Below are 27,574 nucleotides of genomic sequence, written 5' to 3' on the forward strand. Positions count from 1 at the left end.
GATACAATGGAATATTACTCAGCCATAAAAAGAAACGAAATTGAGTTATTTGTAGTGAGGTGGATAGACCTAGAGTCTACAGAGTATGACAGTAAGTCAGAAAGAGCAAAACAAATGCCACATGCTAACACATATATATGGAATCTAAGGAAAAAAAAAAAGGTCATGAAGAACCTAGGGGTAAGATGGGAATAAAGACACAGACCTACTAGAGCATGGACTTGAGGATATGGTGGGGGGGAGGGTAAGCTGTGACTAAGTGAGAGAGTGGCATGGACATATATACACTACCAAACGTAAAATAGATAGCTAGTGGGAAGCAGCCGCATAGCACAGGGAGATCAGCTCGGTGCTTTGTGACCACCTAGAGGGGTGGGATAGGGAGAGTGGGAGGGAGACGCAAGAGGGAGGAGATATGGGGATATATGTATAACTGATTCACTTTGTTATAAAGCAGAAACTAACACATTATTGTAAAGCAATTATACTCCAATAAAGATGTTTTAAAAATAAATAAATAAACAGGAAAAAAAAGATAGAATGAAGGCCAGGGACCTTGAAATCATATTTTTAAGAAAGGAAAAAATCAAGCATTTGCCACATGATACAGTTAATTTGTAACTGTGTTCACTAAGGCTCAATTTCTGGAACATATGTATTAGCTATAAGCTATCATAAATCTCTCCTAGAAGTGAATTATTTGACTTGTAAACACCATTTCTCTGAAACCTACTGTAAGATCGAGTCATGAGGTGTTAAAAGATTTTGAACATTATATTCTGGTGGAGTTTTTTCAAAATCAGTCAGTGACTACTGGACTTTCTTTACCAGCACTAGCTAACACATCTATGCAAAATGCCCTTGTGAATTATTGTAATCAGACTTTCATAAAGGCCAAAACTTCCAAAACATTTTAGATTAAAAACTTATCAGTCAAACTATACATAAGCAGGTGTACATATTATATATATGCATGTACTTTCTGTGTATTCAAGTTAAAGCCATTATGAAATGTAGTATGACATACTGGCAAATCCTCAAAGATCAGAATTCAAGTCCGTTAATACACTGCTTTACCTTAGGTAATGGGCTTAATCTTTCTGAGCCTCTCTTTCCTCAGCTGTAAAAATGGGAATAATGCTGAGTATCTTATAGGATTGCTGTGAAGAATAAATGTGAGGTTTGGTTAAAAATAAAAAAATTTAAAAATAAAATGAAAATGGGCTGTGAGCAACTGTTATCACTATGATTATTTCCTTCTTTATAGTAGGGAAAAAAAGGTTTGTGAATGGACCCCTAATTCTTCCTGTTCCCTTAATCTCTCATCCAATCTGTAGCCAAGTCCTGTTTTGGGCGCCATGTTCTTGGGCACTGACTGCTTACCAGCCCCTAGAGGGCTTTTTGCTTCCACTCTTTCTGACCCACTTTCTACACCCCTCCAAGACAGATCTTCTAAAAACACAAATGGGATCATGTCACTGTTCTAATTAAACACTTTCAATGGCTTCTCAGTACACGAGAATAAAACCGCAATTCCTTTCTGTGTCCTGGCAGTCCCCGCGGAGTCCAGCCCCATCCAGCTCTCCAAACACATCTTGTGTCACTCTCCCTTCCCCCACTCAGCCTCAGCCACCCCGCTCTTCTTGCAGGTCCTTGCACACGCTAAGCACATTCCCACCTTATGTCCTCTGCACATTCTTGCTGTCTGTAAACTCTTCTCTCTTTATCCTGCATATCTTAGTTTAGATGCACCTGCTCCAAGATGCTTTCTCTGACTTCCTGGTCTAAAGTAGGTTAGCCCTCTCTACTCTTCATTCAACCCTATTTGTTTCCTTCATAGCATCAGCACACTGGTAAGTGTTTTGTCCATTTACTTGTTGTTGACCAGGTCCTTCCTATAGAGCCTAAGAGGGGTATGGAGCTCTTGGTGCTACCCTCTCCTCCTGAATTCTGGGAGTGGGAAGTAGAAGGCCAGGTCCTGCCTGTGTGTAGAATCGGTATACTCTATCTTTATTCTATTCCTTTGAAAAAAGGGGTACCCCTTCAAAGGTGGAGTCATTTCCTAAATCAGCACTAAACATATGCGGTCATTCTTGACTACACTTTTTAAGAGGTTTTGCCCCCAATGAGCAATGCATATTTTCCTTTGATTTCAATAAATTAATAACCAATATATCAGGACGAAGTAGGATGGAATCACCTCTTTTCACAAATAGTTATCCATCTTCTACCATTTGAAGGATTAATTTGTTAAAAGGAGAATTCAAAAGCATATAAAATTCTCTTTTAAAAGATTCTGTAAAACCATGGACCATTTCCAGACAGATTAACTTCAAGTAGAAATCAATTTCTCACAGTAAAATCTTTAAATAAATGTTAAATGATAAACTGAAAGTCAGACAATTGATCAGAATTCTGAATAAAAAATATTTATCCAAGTTTTATATTTGAACTTTCATCTGGCATGATATCACTGGAGTAAAAGTAATCACTTAATAATAATTATAAAACCAATTATACATATACTCTTTGAGCCAGCATTTCTTCTCCTCAGCATACACTCAATCAGTGCTGTGTCCACCAAAAACTCACGTCAAGGATGCTCATAGAAGCACCATTTGTAATAGATCCAACTCATTTTCACTCTAATAGGTAGAGGATTCTTAAAAAAAATGTTTCATGTTCAAATTATCCATTCACAAGTTTTTCAGAAGTTGGATAAATACTGTATAATTTGTAACTAAATGTCTGAAATTATATATAAAATAATATATATTCCCTAGAATAAATCAGAAACTAGTGTCTAAAATAAATTAGAAAAACATTTCTGGAATAAATTAGAAACTAGTGTCATAGTTAAAAAAAAAATAGGCTGAAGCCACTTGTGGAGTATAAAGTCTTAAAAATAAAATAGAAACAGCCTATCTGCACACAAATCTGTGCGTGAAAATCCTGAGGGTTAGGAAAAGATTCAGCTGAATAAATAATAATAATAATTTGTTTCCTTGGAAACCACTGCAGTGGATGAATACCATTATAGTAGTGCATGCTGTGGTGTGCTACCCAGTGTAACTGAGTGGAAAAGTAACTGACTGGCTGATGTGAAGTGGCTCTCCATATATATGATTACTTGAGAGGTAACTATAAACCTTAGCATTTAAACTTAATAAATTAATTAAGAATACTAGTAGGCTAAATGTGGACTAGTTCATCAAATTCCAGGATATTAGAACAAAAGGGTGTCCTTTTCAACTACGGTGTTAGCAACCTTAGGGAAAATAAAAGGCTGTTTTATACTGAGAGGAGAAGATTTAACGATTTTCTTGTTTAAAGGGGGGTCGGGATGAATAGGTGAAATACCTAAGAAGGGCTTAGAAAAGTTCTAGTGACCACATGTTCTGATCCCAAGTCAGGAATTTTAGCAATTTATATAAAAAGTTTTATACTCGCATAAAAATTACACCTAAGTCAACTTTTAGAAAATGTTTGAACTATATCAAATTTGAATAGCTAGTAAAGGCAACCAATCTGCAATATTTTCTGCAATCCTTTTTCTAAGTCTGCCGGAGAGGGTGTGCCTTATCCAGCGCTGCTCAAACTTTACCGTGGATATGAATCATCTGGGAATCTTGTTAAAATGCAGATTCTCATCCCGTAGGTCTGGTATAGGGTCTGAGGTTGTGCATTTCTAAGAAGCACCTCTGTGCTGCTCTGTGTCTGGGACCACACTTTGAATAGCAAGCCCTCAGTCCTCACGGCGCCAGGAGAGGCAGGCCCCAGACCAGTTGCCTCCAGGCCACAAATAGCTTTGTCCATTAACAAACATTGAATGTTTTCCTGATGACAGGAAAAAAGTTTAGGAAGCACTGTTCTATAGGACAATCATACAGCATATACTTTGATATCCTTTCAAAGGCAATTAAATTAACTGGATTGGCCAAGGGTCTGGCATACTGTGTCAGATCTTATATTCCTAGTTTCAAAGCTTATAGCTTTGAAGATAGTATTGTAAAGTAGGTAACAAATAAATTCAGGCCTCTCTCAGTTAGAGGAAATTATATTTTTATAGTATTAGCTGAAAGTCCTCCTTGTCTTGTCTTTGAGGAGCAAATAAAGTGTACTAGACAGACTGTCTTCACACTTGCAGAGGTGCTGCAAAGCCGAGTTCCACAACTACCTGCCCACCCTAATTCCATACGGACTGGAGCCACACTCTTCCTGTTCAGCATGATGTCACACACCGGTGCATTCCAAGTGTACAATCAGTATTTGTTGGGTGGGTTAAGCTTCCATGCAATGGATTCATCACCATCAGGTTTCTCTAACCTTTTTCTTTGAACAGGTTGACTTTTGAGCGTCAGAGGATGACAAATGTCACTGATTGTCTGGCACCCTTGCCATTGAAACTCATGGGGATCAGTGGTCCTCAAACTTCCCTGTGCTTCCCCATCACCTTAGGAACTTGGTTAAAACACAGTTTCCTGGTATGGCTCACGGAGACCTTGTGTCAGTCGATTTAGGGTGTGGCCAAGTCATGTACGTGTTTTCAAACAAGCCCCATATTGCTTTGAGACAAGTAGACTGTGGAGCATGCTTTGGGAAAGACTGCTGTAATGGACCACAGTGCACTCATGTGGCCCAGGAGTCACTGGTGGGGTTGCTCCCTGATGCTCAGGATATTGGGTGAGGAGATAGGAGAGTTCTGACTCATAAGAAGTCATATGACTTTAAGAATGGACACTCTTATTCATGATATACTAAGAGGCCTGAGACTTTTGCCCCAAATTTCCAGGTTCAGCTTAGATTTTCAATTTGATTTTTTTGATTAGGGATTTCTCCTTTTATAATGTCATAATTAGTGGCATTTATAATAATACCTAGAAGTATGCCCCTTGGTGGTAGGAGATGTTTTTAAAAGTAAAAATAATATAAAGATCTTGGACTTTTGGAATACAGCTCATGTAGACCTAAAAACTTGCTATAGATTCGTGAAAAGGTTTAAATTTAGCCCAAAACTTAATGGAACCGTATTTTATTTCCAATTTTCCTAATTCTAAAAATGTCAAGTATACACATACACACACAGAGCATAAAATGCCATTCATATTAGCTAAATTAAGCAATATGAACTAATATTACCTTTGGAAAATACAGCTACCCTTGTTAAAATCTATGTAAAGATTAGCAATGTAATTTTTTAATCACAAAATCCTCTGGTTTTACCTTTACATACTATAACTCTTTCTAGTAATAATGTTTAATTGGGATACACGAAGAATATGCAGGAGCCTCCAGGGCAGTACGAGAGGCTGGAAAATCATGAAGACGAAGGAGGAAAAGTACAGCACTGGGGACGTAATTCAAGAGAGGGTGTGAGGGCTGTGACCGGAGGGATGGGCGCCAGTCCACCACAAGACAAGCGTGCCCTCTGCCACATCCCGGCCCTGCCTGTGCATCCCAGACAGGGACGCTGCCTCGTAAAGCAGCTCCCCAGCCAGACTCAGCCCTTCGAACACAGCCTTCAGCACAGGCGCCCATGCCCACATGTGCCCCCGGGGACTTCACCTTGACCTTGCAATGGGAGTGAAGAGAACAGACCCTGGAACCAGATTTCTTGGGTCCTTTCCTTATGACCTGGATGATGTGGGGCAAGTTACTTAACCTCTGTGAGACCCCGTTTCTTCATCTGTAAAACGGAGAAAATGACAATTCCCATCTCATTGGATAATGGAGAAGATTGAAAGAATATATGTTTATGTGCTTTTAGAATAGAATCTGCACATAAGAAGCTGAATAAATGAAAATGATATCGCTTCCATTATTACCCAGCGCTTTTGCTTTACATGCAGCTGTCTTTCTCATCTTTTCCCACCTTTAGCTTTCAGGAAGGGGGGATCTGTTGTGCTCGGGGTCGGGTGGGAGTGAGGTAGCAGAAGCAGGGTGGATTCACTCTAGTGAAGCGGAGCTGGCACGGAAGAATACAAGCATCCTGTTAGCTCAGACCCTCCTAGGCACAGTCAATTTTCCAAAGTGCTCCGTGAATATTTCAGAAGACCACTGAATCACCTCAAGGGCAAAAGCATTGCCTAGAGCTCTCCAAGGAAAACTGAGACTCAAAAAAAGTCATTTTTAAGAGTCATTCTCATATCAGATTTTTATATGCACTAAACTTGTCAGAGTACAAAGAATTAAGATTTGAATTCTTAATTCCTACTGGAGAGATTCTTGTTTTGTAAACCTTTCTATCAAAGAAAAGCAAAGTGCTAAATAAATACGACAAGGATGGCTCCTACTGGGCTTCATAAACAACTATTAAAGGGCAGCATGGCCTAGCGCAGTAATTTTCAATTCTTTTTAAAGCAGCCAAAAGCTTTTTTGAAGCAATCTCATGCATAATTTCAATATACAAAATGGAAAAAATAACCACTCTAACTGAAGTAGGTGACTTCAGGGACTACTCCCTGCCCCCCTTCCCCAGGGCCTTGAGTACTAGGCGCTGATCTCTCCCTGGGGAAAACCCTAAGGGTCCATGAGGCGCGGTTTGAAATTCACTCATCTAGTGGAAACAGCACTAAACTATATATCACAATCATAAATGATGTTATGCCCTATAATGATTGTGTGGTTTTAGGAACTTCACCTACCTGGCCCTTTGTTTCCTCATCTTCAAAATGTGTGTTTAAAATGGATAACTCACCTCTACCAGCTATCACTTTCCATGAATTTATTATATCAGAGAAAATCTAAAAGGGAAATAAGAATTCTGCTTCATGCCAAGATAGGGTAACAGAGACTGGATATACCTTCCTGTCTCAAGTAATTTAAGAATAGAAAAAAGTAAAAAAACAATGGCTTTCAAGTCATCGGACATCAGACAACAAACAAAGCACAGTGATCATCGAGAAAAGGAAAACAAAAATGGTTAGCCCTAAGGGTGTCCCAGCCTGCTGCCTGGGGAAAGTCTGCTGCCTGGAGAGAGTTTACAGGTTGCAGTGCAGGAAGAGAGAACTCACACAAAGTGTGGCCACCTCCCTGAGTTGGGAGCCAGAGCTGGGAGTCTGGGGGACCATGATGACTAGAGTCCTCCAGGGAGATTACTGGAGAGGAAGGGCAGACTTCTGGAGCCCTGCATCAGTGCCCCTGGGTCTCCATTGCAGCACTGACCATGCCCTGTGTGTAAGGAGCCTACCTGAGGACAGGAAAAGGACACATGAAAGACGGAACAATCTCTGAAGGTCACACACAGTGAGGAATAGTGCCTAATCCCCCTACTCAGAGTGGAAGACTTCATAATTTACAGGGTGTCCGGTAGAATAAACATAAGGGTCTTACCTCAGAAGTGGGGAAGAATTAGCCCTACTCTAGTCCTGCCAACAAAGTATAAAGGCAAGAACTGAAAAGATCAACTTGTTTCACAGTAACATAACTGCATCCCAGAATGAAACTCAAGAATATTTATAGAAACACACACACACACACAAAAAGATATCCAACACTCAACACACTAAAATTCACTGTCTGATGTCCAATGATCCATGCAGCAATGATATTAGAACTGTAATTAGAACTGGATTTTGTATGTGCAAGAAGCCAGAGGAATGAATCACCATGTTAAGTAGGGACATGAGAGATGAACAAAAAGACACAGATTGAATTTTGAGAGGTGAAAATTATAGTATCTGAAATGTAAAACACACTGAGTGCAAATAAAGGCAAATAAAACATTGCAAAAAATTACTCTCCTTGAGGACATGGAAATATCCCAAATTAAAACACAGAGAAGAAAAAGGACTAAAAAAAACTAACGGCAGCTGTGGGAAAACCTGAAGTAGCCCAAATATCAGTGAAAATGTAGTTTCCAAGGACAGTAGAAAGAGAAGGGGAAAAGGAAAGTATTTGAAGAAATAATGGCTCGAAATTTTCCCAATTTGGTGAAAACTATGAGCCCACAGATCCAAGAAGCTCATCAAACCTCAAGCACAAGACACATGAAGAAAACGGCACCAAGGCACATCATAATCAAGTTGCACAAAATCAGTGAAAATAATGAAGTTTAAAAACCAGCCAAAGAAAAAAGACACGACATACAGGTGAACCAACATAAAGATGATAGCAGATTCTTCTCAGAAACAATGTGAGTGAGAATAAAATGGGGCAACATGTTTAAAGTTCTGAAAGGAAAAAAAAAGTTAATGTAAAATTCTACACCAAGCAAAAATATTTTTCAAAAACAAGGACAAAATAAAGTCTTTTCTAAATGTAACAAAAGCTGGAAGAATTTATCATCAATAGAAGTGTACTATAAGAATTATTAAAAGTGGAAATAAAAGGAACCCAAATCAGAAAAGAAGAAATAAAACTGTCACTGTTTGCAGATGACATGATACTATACATAGAGAATCCTAAAGATGCTACCAGAAAACTACTAGAGCTAATCAATGAATTTGGTAAAGTAGCAGCATATAAAATTAATGCATGGAAATCTCTTGCATTCCTATACAGTAATGATGAAAAACCTGAAAGAGAAATTAAGGAAACACTCCCATTTACCATTGCAACAAAAAGAATAAAATACCTAGGCATAAACCTACCTAAGGAGACAAAAGACCTGTATGCAGAAAGTTATAAGACACTGATGAAAGAAATCAAAGATGATACAAACAGAAGGAGAGATATACCATGTTCTTGGATTGGAAGAATCAACATTGTGAAAATGACTCTACTACCCAAAGCAATCTACATTCAATGCAATCCCTATCAAACTACCAATGGTATTTTTCACAGAACTAGAACAAAAAATTTCACAACTTGTATGGAAACACAAAAGACCCCGAATGGCAAAAGCAATCTTGAGAAAGAAAAACGAGGCTGGAGGAATCAGGCTCCCGGACTTCAGACTATACTACAAAGCTACAATAATCAAGACAGTATGGGACTGGCACAAAAACAGAAACATAGATCAATGGAACAGGATAGAAAGCCCAGAGATAAACCCACACACATATGATCACCTTATCTTTGATAAAGGAGAGAAGAATAAACAATGGAGAAAAGACAGCCTTTTCAATAAGTGGTGATGGGAAAACTGGACAGCTACATGTAAAAGAATGAAATTAGAACACTCTCTAACACCATACACAAAAATAAACTCAAAATGGATGAAAGACCTAAATGTAAGGCCAGAAACTATCAAACTCTTAGGGGAAAAACATAGGCAGAACACTCTATGACATAAATCACAGCAAGATCCTTTCTGACCCACCACCTAGAGAAATGGAAATAAAACCAAAAATAAACAAATGGGACCTAAGGAAACTTCAAAGCTTTTGCACAGCAAAGGAAACCATAAACAAGACCAAAAGACAACCCTCAGAATGGGAGAAGATATTTGCAAATGAAGCAACTGACAAAGGATTAATCTCCAAAATTTACAAGCAGCTCATGCAGCTCAATAACAAAAAAACAAACAACCCAATCCAAAAATGGGCAGAAGATCTAAATAGACATTCCTCCAAAGAAGATACACTGATTGCCAACAAACACATGAAAGGATGCTCAGCATCACTAATCAGTAGAGAAATGCAAATCAAAACTACAATGAGATATCACCTCACACCAGTCAGAATGGCCATCATCTAAAAATCTACAAACAGTAAATGCTGGAGAGGGTATGCAGAAAAGGGAACCTTCTTGCACTGTTGGTGGAAATGTAAACTGATACAGCCATTATGGAGAACAGTATGGAGGTTCCTTAAAAACCTACAAATAGAACTACCATACGACCCAGCAATCCCACTACTGGGCATATACCCTGAGAAAACCATAATTCAAAAAGAGTCATGTACCACAATGTTCATTGCAGCTCTATTTACAATAGCCAGGACATGGAAGCAACCTAAGTGTCCATTGACAGATGAATGGATAAGGAAGGTGTGGCACATATATACAATGGAATATCAGTCAGCCACAAAAAGAAATGAAATTGAGTTATTTTTAGTGAGGTGGATGGACCTAGAGACTGTCATACAGAGTGAAGTAAGTCAGAAAGAGGAAAACAAATACTGTATGCTAACACATATATATGTAATCTAAAAAAAAAAAATGGTTCTGAAGCACCTAGGGGCAGGACAGGAATAAAGATGCAGACGCAGAGAATGGACTTGAGGACACGGGGAGGGGGAAGCGTAAGCTGCGTTGAAGTGAGAGAGTGGCGTGGACATAGACACACTACCAAATGTAAAATAGGTATCTACTGGGAAGCAGCCACATAGCACAGGGAGATCAGCTCCGTGCTTTGTGACTACTTAAAGGGGTGGGATAGGGAGGCTGGGAGGGAGATGCAAGAGGGAGGGGATATGGGGATATACGTATGCATATAGCTGATTCACTTTGTTATACCGAAGAAACTAACACACCATTGTGAAGCAATTATACTCCAATAAAGATGTTAAAAAAATTAAAAAAGAAACATTAAAAGTCCTTTGGGCAGAAAGAACAGGACAGCAGATGAAAGTACGCATTACAGAAAAGAATAAATACTACTTTTTCCTATTTATTAAAATCTCTGTAAAGGATAACTATTTACAGCCGAAAGTAAGCACAATGTATTGTTGATTTTTTTTTAACATATGTAGGAGTCAAGTACATGGCAACAACAGCACAAAAGCTGAGAGGACAGAAATGGAAGTATGTTATATGATTCTTAAGCTATATGTTTCTAAGTATGCTATAACTTGAAGGTACACTATTGTGCTGAATAAAATATGTATACTGCAAAGTCTAAAACAACCACTGAAATACAGCAGAGAATCATAACTAATAAAGTGACAAAAGAGATAAAATGGAATAATAAAAAATTTAATTAACCCAAGAGGAGACAGAAGAAGAAAAGAAAGAATAGATGGGAAAAATAGAAAACGAGTAAGTTGATATATTGAAAGCCAGTCATGTCAATAGCACATTAAATGTAAACAGTATAAGTCCCCCCTCATACTTCCCCCTCAAAGGCAGAGATTGTGATTTGAATAAAAAAGCAAGCCCCAAATATACATTGCCTATAAATAGCCACTTTAAATAAAGATATACAAATAGGTAAATGGATATAAAAAGCTATCAAATTTAGCATACTAATACTAACCAAAGAAAAAGTAGTAGGTTTTCTATTAGTAGCAGAGATGGCAGATTCCAAAATAAAGAATATGATGAGGGATAAAGATCATGTCATAGTGATGAAGGATCACTGACAGGACATACTATTCTTAAATATTTATACACCTAATAAGAGAGCTTCAAAATATGTGAAGGAAAAAAGAGCTGATAGAACTGCAAGTAGGAATTGGCAAATCCACAATAATTGATGGAACAAGTAATGATAAAATCAATAAAGGTGTAGAATACCTGAACAACAATATTAACCAACTTTGTATTAAACTTTATAGGACACTTTACCCCAACCACATCAGAATACTCATTTTTTTTCAAGTGCACATGGAACATTAACAAGATAAACCATGTTCTGGGTCATAGAACAAGTCTCAAATGTTTTTAAAATATTCAAGTAATACAATGTGTGTTCTCTGACTACAGTGGAATTCAATTATAAACCAATAACAGAAAGGCCACTGGAAAATCCTCAAATACTTGGAAACTAAATATCACATCTCTAAATAATCCATAGATCAAAGAGGAAATCAAAAGGAAAATTAGAAAGTATTTTTAACTTAATAAAAATGAAGACACAGTTTATCAAAATTTCTGGGATGCAGTATTAGAGGAAAATTTGGACAACTAAGCACATTTATTAGAAAACAATAAAGGTATCAAACCAATTACCTTTGTTTCCACTTTAAGAAACTAGACAAAGAAGAGAAAAGGAAACCCCAAAGTAATCAGAAGAGAGGAAATAATAAAGATCACAAAAGAAATCAATGAAATAAAAATCAATAGAGAAAAATCAATGAAACAAAACTGGTTGTTTGAGAAGATCAATAAAATTGATAGACCTCTAGCCAGACTGATCAGGATAAAAAAGAAGACAAAAATTACCAATATCAGGAATGAAACTGGTGCCAAAACTACAGATTCTATATATATTAAAAGGATAAGGGAATATTTTAAACAACTTTAGGCCACTACGTTTGACAATTTAGATGAAATGAACTAATTCCTTGAAAGACACAAGATATCAGAAGAAATAGAAGAAATCTTCTCTCTCAAGAAGAAATAACCTGAACAACCCTATATTGATTAAAGAAATTGGATTTGTAGTTTTAAAACTTACAAAAATGAAAACTTTAGGTCCAGATGGCTTCACTTGTGAATTCTACCAAATATTTAAGGAAGAAATAATACAAGGGCTATTAAAACTCTTCAGGAAGATTGAATAGGAAAGAATACTTCCCAACTCACTCATTGAAGCCAACATTGCCCTGATAGCAAAACAGAGAAAGACATTGTAAGAAAAAAAAATACTATAAAAATGAATATAGATGCAAAACTCTAAGCAAAAATTCAGCAAATTAAGTTCAACAATGTATGAAAAGGACAATACATCATGACAGAGTGGGTTTACCTCAAGAATGCTGGGTTGGTTTAACATCTGAAAATGAATATAACTCTCCATAATAATAAACTGAAAAAGAATAAGATGATATCAATAGATATAGAAAAAGCACCTGACAAAACCAGCATCTATTCCTGATAAAAAATTCTCATCAAAGTAGTAATAGGAGAGAACTTCCCTAACCTGATAAAGGTTACCCATGAAAGATCTGTTGCTAACATTAAACTTAATAGTGAAAGACTGAATGCATTACCCTAAGATAAAGAATAAGACTAAGACATATGCTCTTACTGCTTCTTTCCAACACTGTACACAGCTTCTGGCCAATGCAATCAGGAAAGAAAGATAAATAAATGCATCTAAGTTGGAAAAGAAGAAAGTCTTTACTTGCAGATGACATGATTGTTTATGTGAGAGGCTGGCAAACCACAATCTGTCCTTGTATGGCTCACAGAAGGAAGAGTGGCTTTTGCATTTTCGTATGGTGGTAAACAACAACAATGGCAACAATAAAAGAAAGAAGAATCTGCAACATAGACTATATGCCACCCATAAAGCTTAAAATATTTAGTATCTGACCTTTTACAGAAAAAGTTTGCCTACCCCGGTCTATATAGAAAATATGATAGAATCTCCAAAAACCTACTAGAGTAAATAAGTGAGTTTAGCAAGGTTGTAGAATACAAGATCAGTATACAAAATCAATCACATTTCTTTATAACATCAATTAACAATCAGAAATTGAAATTTTAAAAGTACTATTTACAGTAGCATCAAAACATATTGATTACATAGGGAATAATCTGTACTGATTACATAGCGATTATGTGAAAAACCCATATGATGACACTACAGAATGTAGCTGAGAGATATGAAATAAGATCTAATTCAATGGAAAGATAGTCCTTTTTAATGGGTCACAAGATTCAATATTGTTAAGATACCAATTTTCCCCAAAAGATCTATAGATTTAATGTCATTCCAATCAAAAATGTTAGGAAGCATTTAATGTAGAGAATGACAAACTGATTTTAAGGTTCATATGGAAATGTAAAAGAACTAGAATAGCCAAAACAACTTTTAAAAGACAGTGAGGTAGGAATACTTATACTATCTAACTTTAAGGCTTATTTATTACAAAGCTACAGTAATTAAGACAGTGTGGTATTGGCATAAATATAGACAAATAGAACAAGGGAACAAAACAGATATGTATTCATTGATTTTCTTTCCAAAACTACAAAAGAAATTCAGTGGAGAAAGGGCAATCTTTTCAACAAATGATGCCCTTATGCCCCCCAAAATTAGCTTCAATTCCTACCTAGCATAATAAACAAAAATTTACCCAAAATGGATCATAGACTTAAATGTAAAACCCAAAGTTTTAAAACTTCCAGAAGAAAACATAGAAAATCCTTGTGACCATGTGTTAGACAAATATTTCTTAGATATAGCACCAAAAGCATGATCCATTTTTTAAAAAGATCAGTTAGATTTCATCAAAGCTAAGAATGTCTGCTCTTTAAAAGACACTGTTAAGAGAATAAAAAGACCAGCTACAAAGTGGGAGAAAATATTTGCAAATTATACATCTGGTAAAGAACTTACATCCAGACTATATACAGAACTCTCAAAACTCAATAATAAGGAAACAAATAATGAAATTTTAAGATGGTCAAAAAATGTGAACATTTTCCCAAAGTAGTTATAGAGCTAGCATATAAACACATTAAAAGATGTTCTACATTATTAGTCATTAGGAAAATTGAAATTGAAGTCATGAGATACCATTACATACCTATTCAGATGCCTCAAATAAAAAAGACTGAACACACCAAGTGTGACAAGGGCACCCCCATACACTGCTGGTGGAAATGCAAAATGGTACAGCCGCTTTGGAGAGCAGATTTGGCAATTTCTTCAAACGTTAAACACACACATACCATATGATCCAGCCACTCAATGGTAGGCATTTACCCAAGAGGGGTGAAAGCGCATGTCCACACAAGACTTGTACATGAATATCCACAGCAGCTTTGTTTGTAATAACCCCAAATGGGAAATAACTCACAAGTCCATCAACAAGTGAAAGGATAGCCAAATTGTGGTATATCCATACAATGGAATACTACTCAGCAATAAAAGAGTGAACTATTGATACATGTAAGAACAGAGATGAATATGAAAGCAATTAAGCTGAGTGAAAGAAGCCAAACAAAGAAATCAAGCACATACTGTATGATCCTATTTATGTTAAACTCTAGAAAATGCTAATCTATAAAAACTAAATCTATATAGATAGAAAGCAGATCAGTGGTTGCCCCAAGACAGAGAGGGGCAGGAAAGAAGCTTTACCAAAGGGTAGCAGGAAACTTGGTGGGATCATTATACTGATTTGGTACTGATTTCATGTGAGTATGTGTATGTACAATATATAAATATGTCAAAACTTACCAAATTGTATACTTCAATTATGTGCATGCATATGTCAATTACACTTTACTAAAGCTAGTATATTTTTAAGTTAAAAAACAAAAATGAAATAAGGAAAATGTTTGGCATATGAATAATATTAAGATTAAACAGGATAAACTAAAATCTAACTTACTGGAAACCTTAAGTAATCATAAAGTTCTTTCTCACTTTAAAGGAAAAGTTCAAATACTGTAATAAGAAAAAAGTCAATCAGAAACAAATCTGTATATGACTCTATGTGTGGTATTGTAATATATTCAGTGATATCTAATAGTCCTAACTAAGTAATTTAATTGCATATCATCAAGTGAACTAGATATTCCCAGCACTCCAGGGAATATCTGAAATGTGAGGAAAGTACTCAAAACCATAAAGTTACATGAAGCGTTTTAATTAACCAAAAATATTATAGTTCAATCAAACATTATGGAGACTTGCATATGGACAATGAGAGTTCCTGAGTAATCTGAGTACCTAAAGTCCATTTACTGGACTCAAAAGCATTAGTGATATTTTTCTTTCCCTGTGCCAGGCTTCAAAAACCAAGGGGTGTGTTAGCTTCTGGGTTCATCTTCTGGTACTGTGGGTGCCACTATGCACGATGAGTCTGGGAACAGCCAAGACCACCCTTTTAGCTCTACTCAAATTGAACCACTCTTCCGTCACTCTGCCACTGCTGGGAGTACTCCAGGTTGCATTTTCTGCAGTCTCTTCAATTCCCTGCCTTCCAGAAAGTTATGGTAGTTTTTACCTGCTTGGTATAGACATTTGCAAAACAAATCCAGTGTCACGATGGGGAAGGGAGTTTCATGATTCTTAAAGGTGCTCATCTTCTTTCTATTTGATCAGTTTTTCTGTCTTAGGAAAGGGCTTGTCTTGCTCAGTTTTTCTGCAACTTCTTCTATCACTCATTCTATCACTTTCCTATGTTACAGTTTTGTTATAATTAGCAAATGACTTTGGAATATCTCCTAGATGTCTCATATTTTCGATACAGCTGTCAACAGCTCTGCTTCCATGTTCGCAAGGTTTTGTAATGACACAGACCCTGGGCTGATACTTTGGAGAAGGAAGTCTGTGTGAAACCATAAAGAGGGTAAGGACTGGATTATTCCTACCCATTATATGCATCAGACCAGGGGGTTTATTAGTTCCTATAGAAGAGATGCTTGCCGGGAGAGCCTCTACCACAAGGATTGTTTTTCATAACTGACGGCTTAGCAGTATTCAAACACAAACCCTTTGGAAACCTACTCTTCCTTTGGCTTCTAGGGCTCCTGGTTAACGGGCTGACTTCCTGAGTTTGCTTTGACAGTTCTTCTTCCTGGTTTACATGCTCCGTGAGTAAAAATGTAGACATTTCCCAGGCTTCTCTAAACTCTCAGCCAAAAACGTCTTAACCACCCTCATTCACGGCTTAATACTGCTCCAATGACACTTCCGGAATCTGCCCTCTCTCCTGTCTCTAGACTATGCTGTGGAACAAGAAAACCACTAACCACCTGCTGAGAACTTGAACTGTGGCCAGTCCAAATTGAGATGTATCGTAAGTATAAAAACACACACCAGATTTTGAAGATTTAGTACCAAAAAAAGCTAATGTAAACTATTAGTATTTTATTATATTGATTCATGTTGAAATAATATCTTGGGTGTACTGGGTTAAATATATTACTAAAATTAATTTTTCCTGTTTATCTTTTCTTAAACTGGGGCTACTAAAAAATATAATATTACATATGCGGCTCACATTACATTTCTATTGGATAGCATTTGCTCTAGACCTAAAATTCAAACTGGCTGTTTAAACGGAACACATTCTGACTGCTGTGAGGTGATGCCTCACTGTGGTTTTGATTTGCATTTCTCTAATGATTAGTGATGTGGAGCATCCTTTCATGTGTTTGTTGGTAATCTGTATATCTTCTTTGGAGAAATGTCTATTTAGGTCTTCCACCCATTTTTGGATTTGGGTTGTTTGGGGTTTTTTTGATATCGAGCTGCATGAGCTGCCTGTATATTTTGGAGATTAATCCTTTGTCAGTTGCTTCGTTTGCAAATATTTTCTCCCATTCTGAGGGTTGTCTTTTTGTCTTGCTTCTGGTTTCCTTTGCTGTGCAAAAGCTTTGAAGTTTCATTAGGTCCCATTTGTTAATTTTTGTTTTTATTTCCATCACTCTAGGAGGCGGGTCAAAAAGGATCTTGCTGTGGTTTATGTCATGGAGTGTTCTGCCTATGTTTTCCTCTAAGAGTTTGATAGTGTCTGGCCTTACATTTAGGTCTTTCATCCATTTTGAGTTTATTTTTGTGTATGGTGTTAGGAAGTGTCCTAATTTCATTCTTTTACATGTAGCTGTCCAGTTTTCCCATCACCACTTATTGAAGAGGCTGTCTTTTCTCCATTGTATATTCTTGCCTCCTTTATCAAAGATAAGGTGGCCATATGTGTGTGGGTTTTGATGTAAAAAATAAATAAATAAAATTTAAAAAAATAATAAATGGAACACATTAGAAACTGAACTTAATTTATTCCAGACCCTCAAACCTGCTCCTTCTCTGTTACTACAGAATAAACACCAGTTGGCATTCACAGATACACTGCATAATGTCAGCTGCTACTGTTGAGGAAATTGTACAGGGAAAGAGCTAACTCTAGAATAAATTACTTATGAACAGGGTGATAGGATGACTCTGGTAATTGTCAAAGAACCTGTCCACATTGCTCATGGGCAGCTGCTGCAGGAATGTTTGCAGGACTAGGAAATAACTCTATACAGCTGTGCCTCAGTGTCCAAGGGGGAATGATTGGTCCCAGGACCCCCACGGATACCAAAATCCACGGATGTTCAAGTCCCTCATATAAAATGATGTAGTATTTACATATAACCTACACACATTGTTCTGTGTACTTTAATTTTTAAAATTTTTTATTGAGGTATAGCTGATTTACAATATTATATTAGCTTCAGATGTGTGACACAGTGATTCACAATTTTTAAAGATTATACTCCATTATAGTTATTATAAAATATTGGCTCTATTCCCTGTGCTGTACAGTAGATCCTTGTAGCTTATCTATTTTATACCTAGTAGTTTTGCCCCTTTTAAATCCCCACACCTATCTTGCCCCTCCCCCCTTCTTTCTCCCCTCCACTTACCACTAGTGTATTCTCTGTTACCTGTGAGTCTGTTTCTTGTCATATTCACTAGTTTGTTGCATTTTTCAGATTCCATATATAAGTGACAACATACAGTATTTGTCTTTCTCTGTCTTATTTCACTCAGCATAATGCCCTCCAAGTCCATCCATGTTGTTGCAAATGGCAGAGTTTCATTCTTTTTTATGGCTGAGTAATATTCCATTGTTTATATGTACATTGTGTAGATAAATATATCACATCCTCTTTATCCATTCACCTGTTGATGGACATTTAGGGTGCATCCATATCTTGGCAATTGCAAATAATGCTGCTATGAACATTGGGGTGCATGTATCTTTTCAAATTAGTGTTTTCATTTTCTTTAGATATATACCCAGGAGTGGAATTGCTGGGTCGTATGGTAGTTCTATTTTTAGTTTTTTGAGGAACCTCCATTCTGTTTTCCATAGTGGCTGCAACAATTTACATTCCCACCAACAGTGCAAGAGGGTTCCCTTTTCTCCACGTCCTCACCAACATTTGATATTTGTGGTCTTTTTGATGATAGCCATTCTGACAGGTGTGAGGTGATATCACATTGTGGTTTTGATTTGCATTTCTCTGATGATTAATGATGTTGAGCATCTTTTCATGTGCCTGTTGGCCATTTGTATGTATGTATGTATTTATTTATATTTATTTATTTATTTTTGCTTTTAAAAAAAATTTTTATTTTTTTACAAGTTTATTGGAGTATAATTGCTTTACAATGCTGTGTTAGTTTCTGCTGTACAACAAAGTGAATCAGCTATACGTATACATCTATCCCCATATCCCCTCCCTCTTGCGTCTCCCTCCCTCCCACCCTCCCTATCCCACCCCTCTAGGTGGTCACAAAGCACCGAGCTGCTCTCCCTGTGCTATGCGGCTGCTTCCCACTAGCTATCTACCTTACGTTTGGTAGTGTATATATGTTCATGCCTCTCTCTCGCTTTGTCGCAGCTTACCCTTCCCCCTCCCCATGTCCTCATAGACCTAGAGTCTGTTATACAGAGTGAAGTAAGTCAGAAAGAGAAAGACAAATACCGTATGCTAACACATATATATATGGAATTTAAGAAAAAAAAATGTCATGAAGAACCTAGGGGTAAAACAGGAATAAAGACACAGACCTACTTGAGAATGGACTTGAGCATTTGTATGTCTTTAAATCATCTCTGGATTATTTATAATACTGAATACAATGTAAATGCTATGTAAATAGCTGTAAATACAATGTAAATGCTATGTAAATAGTTGTAAATACAATGTAAATGATATGTAAATAGTTGCCAGCACATGTGGCAAATTCCAGTTTTGCTTTTAGGAACTTGCTGGAATTTTTTTTTCTGAATATTTTCGATCTGTGGTTGGTTGAATCTGCAGATGTGGAACCCATCAATATGAAGGGCAGTCTAAGCATTTGCCTAGAGAGGTGCTGTAGCATTTAGGAACAAAACAGTCAGGGATTTGCCAAAATAGTGGATAAAGTTCACATGCATTTGAAGTCAGAAATGTTAGCAGTTACACAACGTGACACATTCACTGCAGGGACCTTAACCACCCTGATGCGCCACATATTTTCTTGCCTTGTCTTGGCTACTGTTATCTTCCTCTTCACCTAGCCTGAAGTCTGGAGTAATTTTTGACTAAACACTTTCCTTTATTCCCCATATCCAAGCAACTACCAAACTGCACTGGCTTCTACCAACACCCACTACACTACATCCACATTTTTTACCTCAAAACCAAAGAAGGGACACAGGTCCTTATGCTTCCCCGACAGCCGCCTGAGGGAGAGCCCACCACGAGGCCAGCCTCTGTTCGTGACAGAGTAGCCTACAGTAAACTTACAAGAATCAGTTCTTTACACTTACCCTACAGTAGAAATAGCAGGTAGTCAGGAATGCGGATAGGCAAGACAGAGAGGCCCTTAACACACCCTTAGATGACCCGGGAAAGTGTCTCAAGGGCAACAGACCCAACTCCCTCTGTTTTCCTCTATCCTGTCCCCTCACCCTAATTGTTTTTATTGCTTTATTTTTTTATTTATATAAGCTGTGTGGGTGGGTGAACACAGTTTCAACATTTTTCATAGCAGAATACAATTCATAAATGATTTTGGATTACCTACTGACTTGTATTAGGAGAAATAATTGAGAGTTGCATATATACCTGGCATATATGTCAATTGAATGGTAACACGTAAACCTATTAAATTTGAAAACTTTCTGAGTAGTCTAGAAATTCTGCTTTTAAACTGACAATTGTCTAAGCATGTTACGTCAGACACTTTTATCAAGCTACTTAAATTTATAGCTGCATTTCTTTAAAAGTCTTTAGGTTGTGCATATTAGATTGTCCTTGTTCAATAACAGAATGTATAATTTTAAATTATAAAATCTTCTTTTTTGAAGTGTGAACATAATCACATAGAAGTGATGACATTTTTACCATTCTTTAGTAACTTGAAGTAAACATTCCAGTATATTTTTTATAATTAACTTTAAAAAATTAGTGCTTAGTTTAAAAGGTGCTTTTTATGCCAGTTTTTTGCTTGAAAAAATTAATATGGCCTATCTTTTGTGCCGTAAAAATGGATTTATAATGGAAAAGTTGACACATTTAAATGTAAACTGGGTTTAATTTCAGAAAAATTAACATCGTATTCTTCAGCTCTAATAGGTTTAAAGGATAAATTAAAATAATGGCCTCAAAAAATTACCAACTGGGGCTTCCCTGGTGGCGCAGTAGTTGGGAGTCTGCCTGCCAATGCAGGGGACGCGGGTTCGCGCCCTGGTCTGGGAAGATCCCACATGCTGTGGAGCAACTGGGCCCATGAGCCACAACTACTGAGCCTGCACGTCTGGAGCTAGTGCTCCGCAACAAGAGAGGCCGCGATAGTGAGAGGCCCGCGCACCGCGATGAAGAGTGGCCCCCGCTTGCCACAACTAGAGAAAGCCCTCACACAGAAACAAAGACCCAACACAGCCATAAATAAATAAATTAATTTAAAAAATTACCAACTGGCATTCTAAGAGTCTTATTCCTCCAAAGATGTTTCATATTTAGCATATATAAGTTTGACAAGATATGATTAACTTAAGATTTTATTAGCTTTTGTCTAAAAGACCAAGCTAACTTTGGGTATACATTTCAAAATGTAAATGCAGCTGGCTGTCAGAGGCTCCAAACTGAGGTAACAGACAGTAAAATTACATTGTACAAGGAAACAAGCCATAGAAGAGAACTAGAATTTGAAATCAATTTTTCCTAATACTTGTAAGCTGTTCACGTACTCTTAAGTATTTTTCTATCTGTTGTCATCAAAATATTCCACTCAGAATAAGCTCTAGGTGGTTTCCAATGTATAGATATATCAAAGTCTACATGCAGAAACTTTCCCACCTGGATATTAGTTAAAGGCAAAGAAAATTTGATGCACAGTTTTTTTTTTTTAAAAAAAAACATGTCTTTGAATTGGTTCTTTGCTTGTGGTTAAGACTGGCAACACTGTCTAGTTGCTGTTTGTCAGCTCCTTTGTTGTGCAGTTGGTGCCTATATTTTATTATTTAAGTGCTAAGTAAATAAAATATTAAACAGAATTATGAATACCACTGATTATTCCTGCACTATACATTTTCTTTAATCCAATTCAGATTATGGAACTTGTACTTATTTAACTGAGTACATTTTATAGTTTCCAATTTAGAAAAACTCTGTCTCCACGCAACTTTTCTGCAGCACAAATCATGATAATGATAACACACGGCTCATTTGCAGCCATGATGCAACAAGTGGGCAGTTTTGTGTGTTCAAATACCCCTTTCAGTAAAACCTTAACATCACTTAAGTTTCTTTCCAACCTACACTGACGTAACTTGAACTAAACCACAAAGTTGGTCAACAGTACCTTCACTGCGCCATTCTCGTGCATGGTGATGCAGTTGTCGGCATCTTCTGAAAGCTGGTACAAGGCTTGGGCCGTCGCTCTGTGCACGTTGGTGTCATTTGATTTCAGGTACCGCACTAATGGAGCCACTGCCTTGTGCTCGCCAAAGGCCACTCTGTTTCTGCCCCACGTAGAGCAACGTGAAATGGCTTCTGCTAGATGACGTCTCAGTTTATCATTATTCTGCACACGGAGAACAGATTACGGTAAGTGCATCATAATGACCCTGTGACGCTTATGCTCTAGGTGTTTATTACCCACTGGCTGCTCAGCTGGTGTCTTGATGGGAACTAGTATTCTGGCGGGTCACCAATGCATCAAGGTTCAATCCTGCATTTTCCTTTTATGAACTGAGTGGAGTGCATGCAGGTAAAGGCTATCAGGTGTCTGGTATTAGTTATTTGCTCAAGGCTCAATTTCCTTTTGAGTAAGTCTACTCACAACACAGAGCTACAGATCAGCGAGTGGCCAAGTAATAAAAACAACTAAGGAATACTGGACACTCTTAAGGGAGCCTGCCAGATAACTGGGGGAAGTGCATTAATTCTACTTCTTCACCTTAGGAATTCTTCCACATCAGGAATACACCTTGGTTCCCAAGAGGGAGAAGACAATGCAGCAAACGAGGACAGGTTTTGAGTCTGCCATTTTCCTTTCTGTATTGTTTACGCAGACCACATACTTCTTTTTGGATGTAATTACCTCATATAGGTATAATACAACTGAATAACACTAAAATTTTCTGTCTATTAATTGTACTGTTCTCTTGATTCAGGTCACAACTTGGTGTCCTTAACTGAAACTGGCAGATATTCTCAGGAATTTAGTATTAGACTGGCCCAAAAGTCTTCTAGACCAAGCAGGCTTCCAATCATTGAATTTCTGCTCCACGACTTTTCTGCCAAGTTCAAGCTATGCTCAAATACCTCTGGTCATGGTGAAGTCATTATCTCTCAGGGCTGCTTGTTCTATCTGGCACAACTCTGGGTAAACAATACAGCGATTGCCAAAATCTTCTAGCTCAAGAATGCCATCGACCCAAGCTTGCTAAGCTGGGAGAGGAGCGTTTAACTTCTAAAGCTGGCATGAACAATTATCTTAAGGCTCGTAATAACGACGATGGTGATGATTTCAGTTTGAAATACACTTTCACATTTATTAGCCTCAGAGAAACTAAAATGAATTCACTAAAACCTCATACCTCACCAGTGATAGATATTAAACTTGAATCCAGGTCTCTGGATTTTAAGCTCATTGTTTTTGCTACTACACCGTGATATCTTATGACAATATGCATTTTGAAATAAAAAGATACATTACTTACTGTATATGCTAGTTTGGACAGTAAAGGGACAACTCCATGATCTGTGATAAGAGCTAAATTTTCTTGATCTTTTGCTATATTGGTAATAGCAGCACATACACTCGCCAAAACTTCTTCATTATCTGATTTCAGTAAATTGACAACAAGTCCCAAACCACCGATAAAGGAACGAACCATCTCTCCAGCATCCTAGATAACAATAAAAATAAAGATGATATCAAAAATAAACCTACGTTTAGCATTTTTTAAAAAAGCACAAAGTAATGATAAGGCTGTGAGGTATACCTTCAGCATGAAAAAAATTCAGTTTATTTATAGGTTATATAAATATTTACATGTTATGTTATACACACATACATACATGTATGTATGTATGTATGTATGTATAACACATACACAGAGACAGTTCCGTTTCCACAAATGTGTACTGAACAACTATATCGTGAGAGTCGCTGTGATGACTACTGGGGATGTAGAAGTTAACAAAACACACTGAGTCTTATTATTGCAGTAGTTATGTTCTATTAAATCATCACAGAAACAGAATTAGCTAATACTGAACCATTGCTACTAGGGGAGATACAGGGCTAGCTTCCTGCAAGCCTCTGGTCACACTGTCATGAACTGATCAAAATATAACCTTGTTTTATGTGTGCTTCTGTGTAAAGACATCTCATTTCATATACGTTAACTCATTAACACTGAACCCATAGACAATACACTATATAACTCATGCCTGAAGGAAGCTTATCTAGCACATGTATTTTCTCCATAAGGCACATCACAGCTTTCTTGCACTTAGGAACACTAGACTGCACTTCAGTGCTATGCATGGGGGCCATTTTCAACAGTGAAACCAACAAAAAACACAAAAACGTGGAAAACGTGGCACTAAGCAGACTGCACAACGGAGGCTTATTGATGGTCCAAGGGCTGAGACGAGGGCAGAGCGTCAGCTTTGCTCAACCTCCACTGAGAGTGAGCGTGTCGGGCAACTTAAAATTTTACTTTTCTGTGCGTGTCCAAGAATGACTGAGAAAGTGCCCTGAGTGCTTATCTGGGAGTTACAAAAAACGTGAGCAAGGAGGTGACGCCCCAAATAGAATCCGCGAACAACATGGACTGTGAATCCCTCTTTAGCCACCATGTTGCTACAATCTAGTGGGGAAGACGGGCGTTAGGAAGCTACAAGTAGACCGAGTAGCATTGATGGGGAAGAGGGAAAGACACTACAAATACGTGTGACAAGGGACTCTCGGCTGGTGTAAAGATTCAAGGAGTGCCCCTCCACCATGATGTTTGCCAGCTGAGACCTCAGGGGTGAGGCGTTATCCAGCGTGAAGGGGATTCTGGGAGAGGAACCGAGAGTGGGAGACTAGGTACTTTCTTCTAGGTCAGGATGGTTAGAGCATAAAATAGGAGAGGGAGAACGGGAGAGCATGAGACTCGCTTCGGTGGCATTCGAAAGCCGCTGAAGAGGCTTATTAACTGTGTGTGGGGAAGCAGGAGAGGCGATTTTCTCCATTTTGCCTCATGGAAGGTCCCTCAAGATGGCAGGGTTGGGGCAAAGAATGGCGCTGGGAACTCAGGCTGTTTCACAAGTTCAGGTAACAGGTGGTAGTAGTTTGGAGGAGGTGATGGTCTGGCCTGGAGAGAAGGGTGTGGACTTCTGAGGATTAACTGGAGAAGATAAGGACGAGTGATTCAATTCCCATGCTTCTGACTTGACCTAGTGGTGTTGATAATGTTGGAAAGTGGGGTTTGGTTTTGTTTTCTTGGTGTGGGAACGGGTGGCGTTAGGTAACAGAAGAAGTCCCCACAAGACATTGAAGTGGAGGAATCCACTGAAGGAGTCAGTTGGCTTCGCGGGTCTGGGGCTCAGGAGTGAACCCCAGGCTAGAGGCAGAGACTTGGAAGTTATCAGCATAAAGGCCGTAACCGAGGTAGTAAGTGCGAAAGAGCGGGCTTTCTGTCCCGGTATGGCCGTGTGGGCAGAGACAAGGAATTCGTCAGAGGAGCCTGGAGATCGATGGCGCAACAGGAGCCACACCTCCCCTGGTGTTGGACAGCGGCTGCGTGGTGTCCACCAATTATTTGGCACCATGGTTTTCTCAAATGATAGACATTCACATCTTTTTGAGTACCAGTTACATGTCAGGCACTTTGTGCATGAATTATCTCAGTTAAACCTCCAAATAACCATGCAAAGTAGATACTGTTTTTCCATTTTTGATTTTAAAAACTGAGGTTCAAAGATGTTGAACCTCATAAACTAGATTTTATCACTCACGACGGCAGGGGCCGTGCCTCAGCAAACTCCGTGATCCTTGTACATCACGAGTCTGATCTCCTCATCCCCATACCTCCTCAGTCCTTCCATAGCTCCCCCACCCTGAGGATAACATCCCAACTCCACACATGCTTTACAGCCCTTCCCAGTGCACCCCTGGGTTCCCTGCCTCGCCCTCCCTAACTTGAGCCCCCTTCCCCAGCCCTACACACCCCCTAAGCCAGTGGCTCCCCAGAGGAGCTAATAGCCAGAATCTTGAAATGTTCTCTGAGAATGTACTTCAGCCAGTCTGTGCTGCAGCCTAGAAAAAAAAATCTGATTCTTTAAAAACTCTCCTGGTGAGTCTGAACTTCAACCAGTATTGGAAGCACTGTTTATGCATTAGTCCTTTGTTTCACGTCCTCAGATGTGCTGCCTGCGTGCCTCCATGCCTTTGCACATGCCCTTTTGTCTGCTTTCCCACTGGCTTGGGGATTCCTACACATCCTCAGCTACTAGCTAATGTGCCATTTTCTTTGGGAAGCCTTTCCTGAACCTCAAGTCTGAGTTAAGCCGCTCCTCCTATAATACCTGGTTCTTCTCTGTTTACTTTTTTATTTTTTAATTAATTTATTTTATTTATTATTTATTTTGGGGTCTCAGTTGCTGTGTGTGGGCTTTCTCTAAGTTGCGGCGAGCAGGGGCCACTCTTAGCTGGGGTGCCCAGGCCTCTCATTGTGGTGGCTTCTCCCATAGAGGAGCATGGGCCCTAGGCGCGTGGGCTTCAGTAGTTGCAGCACACAGGCTCAGTAGTTGTGGTGCACAGGCCTCGCTGCTCCGTGGCATGTGGGATCTTCCCAGACCAGGGCCCAAACCCGCGTCCCCTGCATTGGCAGGCGGACTCTCAACTACTGTGCCACCAGGGAAGTCCCTCTTCTCTGTTTATAATACGCTATGCAGTATTAGCTTATCTGTTTGCCTTTGACCTTGAACTGTAAGTTCCAGGAGGGCAGGGACTCTGTCTAGCTCAGTGTTATACGTCCAGTGCCTAAGCCAGTTTCTAGCAGTGAGTACATGCTCAATTAACATTTATTGAATTTGATTATATGCAAACTTGAAGCTATGGAAGGAAAATTTTCACTCCTAAGCTTCTAGGCGATGATGAAGGAAGGGCCTAAGTCAGGTTCTTCCCAATTTTAAGGGCAAAGCATCTTTGTCCACAACATGTTGCCTCTCCTGATTGCTAGGTGAGATGGTATCAGCAATATTGGTGGGCTTGTTCTCCATGTCAAATTTAAATATAATTTCTGATAGTTAGGACACACTTCCTAATTCTGATGTATCAATAAAATTATTTTGAAAATATTTAATTGCCATTTTTTCTAAAATTCTACAATAAAGGTTTTTAAGTAATACAAAAGAAATTATCTTTCTACATTGTCACCTTATTACACTTCTGTGCTTTAGGATGCAATCAAATCAAAAGATTATAAATGTGAATTTATTAACCTCTGGTCAAACATCCAACTTAATTTAATCCAAATTACTCTTTGAGGTAGTACTTGGTAGTGGTAGTTGTAGTAGTATTTCCACCTTATAGATGAGAAAAACCTCACAGAAATGAATATGTGAAAAGAAAATGGATAAGTGGCAGAAGTGGGGTTTGAATCCAGATACGCCCAACCTTTTCTAAGGGATGTTATATGCATCAATAATCGAATAAATTTATCAATTATATAATTAGCTAACAATTGTTTTCTTGAGAAAAAACTGGAGGAATTCCTGAAAGATGATGTTGGGCATAGTTTTTGAA

The 27,574-nt window shown here is 38.2% G+C and overlaps 1 protein-coding gene across 5 annotated transcripts in view; it reads right to left on the reverse strand.

Annotated features, from left to right (window-relative positions):
• The window catches only part of ODAD2 (outer dynein arm docking complex subunit 2), a 248,108-nt gene that overhangs the window by 49,765 nt on the left and 170,769 nt on the right, over positions 1-27,574 (reverse strand). For all 5 annotated transcript variants that reach the window (XM_081226944.1, XM_081226942.1, XM_081226945.1 and 2 more), the window contains 2 exons: positions 23,493-23,681; positions 22,130-22,351 (listed from right to left, as the gene is read on the reverse strand). In XM_081226944.1, the coding sequence (XP_081083070.1) occupies positions 22,130-22,351; positions 23,493-23,681 (411 nt within the window). The remainder of the gene's footprint in view (positions 1-22,129; positions 22,352-23,492; positions 23,682-27,574) is intronic.

This window comes from Mesoplodon bidens (assembly GCF_964165515.1).
Source record: "Mesoplodon bidens genome assembly, chromosome: 3".
Taxonomy (NCBI): Eukaryota; Metazoa; Chordata; class Mammalia; order Artiodactyla; family Ziphiidae; genus Mesoplodon; species Mesoplodon bidens.